Below are 10,000 nucleotides of genomic sequence, written 5' to 3' on the forward strand. Positions count from 1 at the left end.
TTACATCCCACCACCCTCCCATAGGAAAGAGACGGGGATCCCCAGAGAGACTTCCCACGCGAGCTGTACAGATTGAAAAGAATATATTGCACCTTGAGCCATGTAAAAAACTGGTTTTAGGGCCTCCGGGGAAGAGGCACTGAACCCATACACACTCAATAAACGAATTGAATCGAATATACATACAATAGAAAAGGACCCTTCTAGAGGGTCCACTCACTTTGACAATCTGAGGAGGAAGGCTCTGTACTCTGATGGAGGCTTCCTCACATGGAAGAAGGAGTCCGAACTCACAGAAGGCCTGAATAGGCGCTTGGTGAGGAGGAGCCCTGACCACCCCCCCTGAAAACAGATCCATCACATGGACCTGAACAGCACACGGAAGTCCTACCAACAGAGACGCGCACGGTGACGTACTCTATGGCGGGGGAATTCCTGCGGTGCACACGCCCAATATACCAGGCCGTGGGACCAGGAACTCCCCCCCCCCCCCCCCCCCCCCCCCCCGTAACGTGCCGAACCGCCACGTGACGGGAACCTTGAAGGACAGGGGGTGTACCCCTGACCGACAGAACAATGGGGAGAGGAAAGGTTACCAGTTCACCCCTTTACGACCCCACACCCATGATACGACGTAACGACAAAAAGAGAATATGACACAGTCATAGTCAGCTCTATGAAGCGTTTCACAGCTCCACACAGCGCATGAGCTAACCTGCTATCTGATTTTTACTAAGGAAAAACACAGAATAGAGAGGGCTCTAAGAACCCCGGTCCAACATACACATGTGCTTCTGTGGCCAGTACAACCCAGTTGTAGGTCACATGACACACACAACCCATCATCACCTACAAAAAATGGCAAAAACACTCAACAGAGGAACGCCGTTTTTTTCACAATGAGAGAATACATCATTCTTGATTAGTATCGACCACAGGCCTTGCTAAGCACACATGACAGCAACCAAACCAATTTCCCTTTAGGAAATAAGTTTCTCCAGCAGATTTAGCACAACCTCAGCAATCAAGCTAAGAGTTACATCGTATCCCTACCACACAAAAGACACAATTAATGCACAACATGTCTGATAGGAGGTGATAAAGTCCCCAGGGAACCGGGGGGGAAAACACAATCCTCCTATTTTACCCTCAATACGGCCAGTTAAAACAGGAAAACCTGTTAATGTGTGAACACACTGTTCATTGTCATTACAGTCTGAGAAAGAACATTCTTTTACTCACTTGTCACCAAGCATAGCTTCATAGGTTAGTTGCCTTAGTAGTGAGTACACGGTACACATAAACACCATGATGTTTCTCACACAACAACCAGATCAATACATCACGATCTGCACGGAGAAGCTAACTGCCAGTGACAAAAACAGCTCACACATAACCCGCAACGTATCCTAAATGCATTGCAACAACACACGTTTTGGGAAAAAACACCGTTATTCACAATACATTTAGCAAAGTAAAACCAGAAGACGTGTTATGAGGTCTGGTCAACCCCGTTCCTACCCGGAACGCAGATCAGCGAAGTGCAGTCACAAGACACCGTAGAACACAGCCGTCCTGTGTTGTTCGATCCGGGCAGCGTCGCCGCTCCAACCAGTCGCTACAGTCCTCTTTGTTGACGCAATCCCCGTCCAGGCTCAGGGCAGGGTCGACGAAACATCCCCTGTCAAGGATGACGTCGCGGTCAAGAGTGTAAAACATGTTAAAATCAAAGCACGTTCAACAGAATAGCATCAAGCTAACGGCGATCAGAAGCGAGCTCCCGGCGGCGCGCGAGAAGCTAAGCTACCCCGCGCCAGCCATGGCCATAGCAGCAAGCTAACGTTACCTAGCGACCACGACATGCTAGCCCCGCAGCTAACAGCTGACTGGCTAATAGTAGGCCTTAAGCAGGCCATGCAGCGATCCAGCAGGCTAACGCAGCAGTTAACAGCTGACTGGCTAACCGTAAGCTATGAACATGTAAACAATGACATAACACTCACCCAGACAGGCCGCCGTTCTGAACCTCTCCTCACTTTTTAAGAGAAAAGAGAAAACAAGATGTCAACACCGCTTCACAACGGTGACTTTACCACATCCGGCGGAATCAGCACAGTACCAACTGGCCTGTGTAGCTGACTTCGAACATGAATCTGCCGCTATCGCACATTACATGCACATATCCCCTCGTGAAGGAATACTCTCATTTGGATATGAAAGATGGGGCCTTAACACGGTGACAGAGAGAATCCACTCGTCCAGAACACACAGGGATCACCAGTGTCAATGGTCGCGGCCCACTAGTTAAAACTATAATGGTCTCCAGACCAAGGCCTTCTGTCGCCTAGGCGGCTAAACAAAGGACCCTAGCCTGGGGCCGGTTTCCATAAACTTTGTCAAGTAGCCCCCATAGCACTAACAGACAAGTGGAGCCCGCCAGCAAACACTACTCACCCAACCTGGAACGCACCGCTTCTCACAACAGCGGCATGTCCGACAGTTCAGCTGTGGCCTGACAGGTTTCACCCCAACAAACACAGCAAGGAACTGCAGTTGAGAAGCATGCAGCGGCGTGCTCCCAATACGAAAACCGGTGGAGGGTTTTTAGAATGATCATCATCTTCTAGACACTCCAGTACGAAGACAATATCGCCGTATTTTCTCGAAAAATAGTGAGAGAGAAAATAAAGATATGATGTCAACGTATCCTTGTTTCCCAAGCTGTTCCTAATCCAATTTCTTCCATCATGGTGTCAAGTGTGGGGATCTACCGAGGCACTTCTTCCTTGTGGTGAAAGCGAGAAGGAGGAGAGCAGGTGACCACACACCTGCTTATGAAGGTAAGCTGATGAGGGGTGTGGTCAGACTAATACTGGTATTAGAGGTACATTTGTGGTTTATTCAGTACGCGTGCACGTACGCGAGATAGTGCAGTGTGATGCCAAGCTAAGCCACTAACGATACAGAACCCTTTCACTGCCACTGTGTGGTAGTGAAAGGGTTAACTACAAACGTGTCTGCGAGGGTGACACCCAGCTTGGATCTGCTGTCTGTCGAAAGTCCATGGCACGGGACCTGGCCCTGCTGTCCTATAAGGAAAGGCCTTTTCACTGTTGGCGCTCTTGATAACATAGAAGACCATAATCCTTCATCAAACACAGCTCAGGGGTCATTCCAAGTGTGTTCCAATTGCCAACCTTTTCAAACGCCGGGGTTTGTACTATAGAGAACAAATTACCATTGAACCAAAGGAAAAGGATACACTTTTTGTGCTTTATGTTTATCGCACAGTTTAGATGGCTATTTAGAATTTCATCAATAACTGACTTCCTGATTTTTGGGCACCCTTTCTAGGATCTTCTATGATCACCCAAGGGACATTTGTGCCAAATTTATTCAAAAATCTTTTGATTTCTTTTTAGAGTTTTTCCAGCTTTTTCACGGTCAGACATGACCGACAGAGGAGAGGGAGAACGGGAGAGGAAGTGGGGAGGACATGTGACAAATTATCCCCCAGGAGCGGGAAGCGAACCCGGGAGGGCCGCGTAGGTGTGCGAGGCGCCCATTTGTGCCACATATATATATATTTTTAACCCTCTTTCTCCGATTTTTCTGTTTTCTCCCCGTCACAATTTAGTCATTGTGCCAATTCCCCCCCTCCCCTGCCTGTTTTGTTGTGCGCATGTTCTCCTACTGTCCTACTGGTCGGTACAAGGGAACCCGGAAGTCATCCGCACGCTTCCTCCGACACGTGCTGCGACAGCCTGTGACTCTTTTTTCACCTGGCAGCGAGGACTCTCATTGGTGAAGTGTAATGCGTGGGAGGTCACGCTGCCTTCATCAAGTCCTGCCTCCGCTGAGCATGCGCCCAGACCTGTCCACAACGCCAGATTGCCACCCATGACTTGCCCTCCCCCTAACCCAGCCAAACGGGTTAGTATGACGACCGGCCCAAGCCTCAAGCAATGCTGACTCCGGGAGTCGAGACCGCAGCCTCTTGCATTGGTGACGAGCGCAATCTCCGCTACGCCACCTGTGCCACATTTTATGCTTTTATGAAACTCTTTGGGTGTATTTTGAGTCAACTGCCAACAGTTTAGGTGGCCATTTAGAATTCCGTCAATAACTCACTTTCCTGTTTAATATATATTTTTTTTTTGGGCAACCCTTGTAGGATGTCTTAGGATCACCCAAGGGACATTTGTGCCAACGTATATGCTTTTAGGTGTCTTTTGAGTCAATTGTCAACAGTTTTGGCAGCCATTTAGAATTTTTTCAATAATTCACTCCTTGTTAAAAAAAATATTTGGACACCCTTTGTAGGATGTCTTAGGATCACCCAAATGGACATGTGTATCAAAGTTCATGCTTCTATATCTGCCGTGTAACGATTTTTCACATAATCCCCCCTACTCAGGGGCGTAGCTGGGGGGGGGGGGGTAGTTTAGGATGATTCCAAGGGCCCAGCACTGGGGGGGGCCCCAAAAAAAGAAAAAAAAATGTTTTACTAGACATCACTCAGGTGTATTATTGATGCTCTCATTGATACTATGTTTGTTTCTGAAGTGTGTGTGTGTGTGTGTGTGTGTGTGTGTGTGTGTGTGTGTGTGTGTGTGTGTGTGTGTGTGTGTGTGTGTGTGTGTGTGTGTGTGTGTGTGAGAGAGATATATAGAGAGAGAGGGGGGGCTTTGGTAGACTATTGCATTGGTCCATTCATTGAAGATGAACGCAATGCGACATCCTTTACTAGGCTCACCCACCAACAGTGCAGGTGCTGAACTGCTGATCCGAATGTATAGGTAAAAACCATATTATGCGTTTTCATCAATAAAAAAATTGCCCAAAAAAAATTATCTCACGCGCTTACGCACGCTCGCATTCACTGGGGGCCTACAAATACATTCTTCCATGGGGCCCAGAATCTGGAGCTACACCCCTGCCCCTACTATATGACAATACATTTAAATCAAATGTAATCTATATGCAGTACCTATCTACAGGATTCAGTAAATGTTTTCTGCTCACAGAAACAAGTGATAATAGTACCTGGTCAAAACAAAGAGACCACCCTAAATATTCGTAAATCTCATCTTAAATATTCATAAAATGAACCAACTTCTGGTAGCAGTTTGTACACTGCTCCTTCAACAAAACATGTCCTCCTGCCCATTTAAGTTCCAAATTCATTATTGACCCATTATGAAACAATTAACTCAGACCCCATGAATCTACTATACATCTGCATCTCAGTTTAGGACTGCAATATAGAGGCTCCCAAGATATGGAATTCACTTCCTTCACATATATCTCTCAACCAATAAAAACAAGAGCTGTAGAAACCATGTTATGCCTACACCAATTTAGCTAGGAGATTGCTGTGTTGTTAGCTAAGATGTATTACTGTAGCCTACTTGTCCTTTTCCTCTTTTGAGGGCTAGCCAGAAAGAAGCAGAACAGGCCCCACCTGTTAATTAAACACACTTTACACCCTGTGATGACATTTACAACGTGATTGGAATACTGTATCCTACCCCCCCCCCACCTCCAATGTAGTCCCCCCCCCCCCCCAACCTCCTCCAATGTACAGTTTCGTCACCCTCAAATGTATATATCTTTTTAGAAAATGTTTGTACTCATAAACAGTACTGTATATTTGTAGATCTGGTATGTCATAAATGTCTAGATGTAGCAGTACTGTCTATCTGTATGTCATGTATGTCATATATGTTATGATGAATTGAAAATGGGGGACCCTGATGTAAACAAGACGAAAGTATTTCTCTGGTCTGCATCAATTGTGTGTATTGAGCTGTACTGTATTGTACCCATTCTGCAATCTGTTAATACAATTTTCAATCAAAACTACTCGAGAGACAAGCTAACTTGTAACATTTGACTAATAACTGAAGAGAGAAGAGAAGAGAAATAATCAGAAGAGAAGAGAAATCCGCTGATATCAGTGACAAAATTTCTCCCACATTCAGGCCATAATATAAGAACATCAACATTTATTTCACATGATATAAAACAGATGGGATATGAGCATTTTGCATATAGACTCTAATAATAATATTAATAATAATAACCTCTTATAGTTATATCCGCTCTGCTCATTCTATGGTGTACATAATTTACACAATGATCTTTACATTATTTTACACTGTTTTTCGTTGTAGTCCTGGAGTTGCAAAATCCTACTTATTGCTTTGTACATGTGCTATTCTCAGACTTTCTCTCCACCCAGGACTCTGAAACAGACAAGAATTCAAACAAAACAAAAAACCTTCTAATTCATAGAACTCTTTTTCTTAAGACTTTCTATTGAATGTCATATATATATATAATCTAAACAAAAAGGAGAAAACACAACTAAAAAGCAAAACTCCAAAAACATTCACATACTCATCAAGCCCAAGCGCCAGGAGCTTCCGGCCAGGATTGGGGTCAATTCAGTTCCAATTCAATCAATTCAAACATGTACACTGTGGAACAGCAGTTAATTCTCTTATTAATATAAAATATATTTGACCGTTTTAGCTGCAACCAGGACCTATTATAAGTCAGTCAAGGAGGGGCCACCACTGAGTGGAGATGAAGTCAAAACGAATTGGTTGCAGCTACTATTTAATTTTCTTTATTATTATTATTATTATTATTATTATTATTATTATTATTATTATTATTATTATTATTATTATTATTATTATTATTATTATTATTATTATTATTATTATTATTATTATTATTATTATTATTATTATTATTATTATATAACAGTTATATATATTTTATATATATAACATACATGACATAAGAAACTTTCAATATCTCAAGTTTGAACTAAATCAGCCTCCTGAATTAAGTAAAATGAAAATGCATTGACCTCATCCCTGCTTCAGACAATCCTCACAATATAAATAGCCTAACAACGATCTCAGTGAAATACTAAACATTGTCCAAAACAGCAGCATGATGTCGCACCTTGTTGAACAAAAACAAATCGGATTAATGTTTGTATGAATTATATGTGTATATATCTGATAATGAACAACTTGTTTAAAGATTCAGTACAATGGAATTCAAGTTTTTCAATCTCATTGCATTCTTTCACAGAAGGTATGTTGATGTAAAATTGCCCAAAATGTTAGAACTGTTGTTGTTCAAATCAAACCATTCCAGATAACGAATCTGCTTCCCTGAAAACATTGCATAATCTACTCAGGTTACCCTGTGTGGCCCATCAGTCAGTCTGTCAGTAGTTGTAAAGGATATCAGCTAGCTAGTCCACAAACAAGTAATGAAAATAGTTTGCTACAATTTAGTAAATTTTAGTGTTTCAAAAACACCAACAGCAACTGTGACAATGTATTTATCACCTGCTAGCACAGATTAGCCAATGTTAATCTCCCATAGCAACCGATCACACTGGTCCCATGAACTTGTTTGCATTTGAAAGCTTCATGTATTACTATACTAACTTGACATCTCCTTTCAATGAACATAAGGCCATGACCGCCTCGACATACTGGGAGTTGGCTGTGCTCAAACTGCACTAAAACAGTTATAACAAATCAAATGATACATCTGAATCTGAAAAAAAATTACACTCCTGATATCAACATTCCACAATAAGCTTTTTTCTGACTGAATTAACATCATTGTACTGGTTCTTTAAAACAATATGGTATGTTGTGGTGCAAAATATGTAAACAATATAATAATAATAATAATAATACCGTAGTAGCAACTGTGATACTGTAATAATAATAAGCGCTTGCATCAAGGCAAGTCTGAAATAAAAACCTAAAATAAAATTAGTACAAAAGTCAGAGCATTAGTGGTCACTTTTGGGTAAAAGTAAAGCACTGCTTGTGTGTTGATTTGGTGCTTAGCCCGTCTGCGCTGAGCAGGGTGTGGGAGGATGGGGGGGCAATTCCCCTTCAATTCAATCAACTGAAAACATAATCCGCACAAACAATTCACTCACTAAACAACAGATCATTCATTCAGAGTTTTTATAAACTAGTTTTTACGGCAAATGATTTGATAAGAACCCACTTGCTGAATTGCAACTACAATTTCCTTTACCGAAGTTATACAGCTTTCATTCTTAAATTATTTTATTTTATTTATAGATATGACAACCGTTTTCACAGCGACGGTTTTACATTTTCAGATTTTCAGATTGAAGAATACCCAGAGAGTGGGTGTGACATAATTACTGCCATGTTGGAAGAATGACAACAAATGACAAGAGAAATGCCTCATTTCCGTGGGAGTGTGATACAATTATTCTGTAAAACAACAGGAAAGGCTTGATATATACCACTCCACTCAAACCTATCAATACGATATAGTAATGATAGGAATCTGATTCATTGGATTTGCTGTCATCCTGTTTCTCCTTTGGTTTAAGTTCCTCTATTGATGCAACTGGATGTTTCCATAGCGACCGCTGTCTTTCCCGCCATAGCGACCGGGGAGACGGCCCTCCCATAGTCAAGCGTACCTCCGCGTACCAATTTCCTACATGTCTCGCGCCAGTTTACACAATTTTGTCCCACGCTGTTTAGACTTCTGTCATGTCGTCGTCATCTCATGTCAAAATAAAGAGTCTAGGTTATCTCCGTTTCCAATATTTCAAAATAAAACTGGCAGTTTTACACACTTCATTTAGAAAAGCCATTCAAACTTATCAAGTTTCTTCAGATGATGAAAAAAGACATGGTCCAAATGTATATGAAATTTGGAATGGATGACGATTAGCGATAGTAAAACTAAATTTAGCTGCCAACGTTTTACCGGACCAATCCTACCCATAGAACCATGATCCTGCCCTACTCTCACTTGGCGCGGAGCGAGTGTTCAGAGTAAATGCAGATCGGCGTCACATTAAATGCAGGTCGATGCCAACAAAAACGCAGAGCAGCGTTTTGTGTGACACCAAGTGAGCGGCGCGGACGTCCGCGAGGTTAGAAAATTGGAGCTTCGCACTTGGAGTCCGCTTTGAGTTTGCGCGGACCTCCGCGGAGTCTGGTCCGCGTACGTTCCGCTCGACTATGGGTACTATAGCGACCATTCCAAACATTCCAACAACAGGTTTAATTAATTAACTATTGATTGAACTGAAAGTGAAGTGACTCCATCTCACAGGCGACGACTCTCGCCAAGTGCTCTTATATACAGCTGTACAGTTGTCCCCAGCAGTGTCTGCAGCTCAAGCGGCGACCGCCTGTCTCCCCTACAGATCAATATAATATTCTAATAATCATAACAATATTCATAATAAGAAATCACTAGCTCATTATCTTGATATGTCAGCATGTACCTGTGTGTATGTATGTGTGTGTGTGTGGGTGCATTGTGCATGTGCATTGAGTGTGTGTGTGTGTGTGTGTGTGTGTGTGTGTGTGTGTGTGTGTGTGTGTGTGTGTGTGTGTGTGTGTGTGTGTGTGTGTGTGTGGGAACGTTTTGGCATCACGATTAGAGTCTAGCTAATGATGATAGGAACCAATCTAAAAGTACTGAAGTGCATGTCTGTCTCTCTGTATGCGATGACGACGGCGCTTGTTTTAATCCGCTTTGGAATATCTGACGGGTGGGGTTTGCCATAATACAGTAGGACAACATTGCGAGTGAAAAGTCTACTTTTCTGCGATTGACAAACTTAGCAAAACACTATCTGATTCGTCCCGATGTGGAAAGCCCCACCATCCCACTGCTCCACACAGGTTAAAACAAATGCCAAGGATGATCTGCAATACAATTTGACCAAGGTCTGCTGTCAATCTGTATGTCTGTATTTACGCCTGTCTAACTTGTCTGTCTGTCGGTCAAGTGCGGGCCACATAACAGCAGCTCTGTGAACGCAGGACGCCACGGGGCTGCTCAGTGCAGGCTCCATTTGGGCTCTTGTGAGGCGCCATCTTGGATCTGGTGCCGACTGGGCGTCGCTCACGTGTCACTGCTCACCAATGTTAATGTCTGAGCTACAGGGAGG

General features: G+C 43.0%; 1 protein-coding gene across 1 annotated transcript in view; it reads right to left on the minus strand.

Moving 5' to 3' along the window:
- Positions 1-6,014: 6,014 nt before the first annotated feature.
- The window catches only part of LOC311242079 (uncharacterized protein), a gene marked incomplete at its 5' end in the record, with an annotated part of 25,880 nt that continues 21,894 nt past the window's right edge, over positions 6,015-10,000 (minus strand). The window contains one exon of the mRNA XM_084331030.1: positions 6,015-9,989. Within this exon, the coding sequence (XP_084187156.1) occupies positions 9,955-9,989 (35 nt within the window). The 3' untranslated portion in view covers positions 6,015-9,954. The remainder of the gene's footprint in view (positions 9,990-10,000) is intronic.

The sequence above is a fragment of the Notolepis coatsorum genome, assembly GCF_963971535.1.
Source record: "Notolepis coatsorum genome assembly, chromosome: 15".
In the NCBI taxonomy this organism is placed as follows: domain Eukaryota; kingdom Metazoa; phylum Chordata; class Actinopteri; order Aulopiformes; family Paralepididae; genus Notolepis; species Notolepis coatsorum.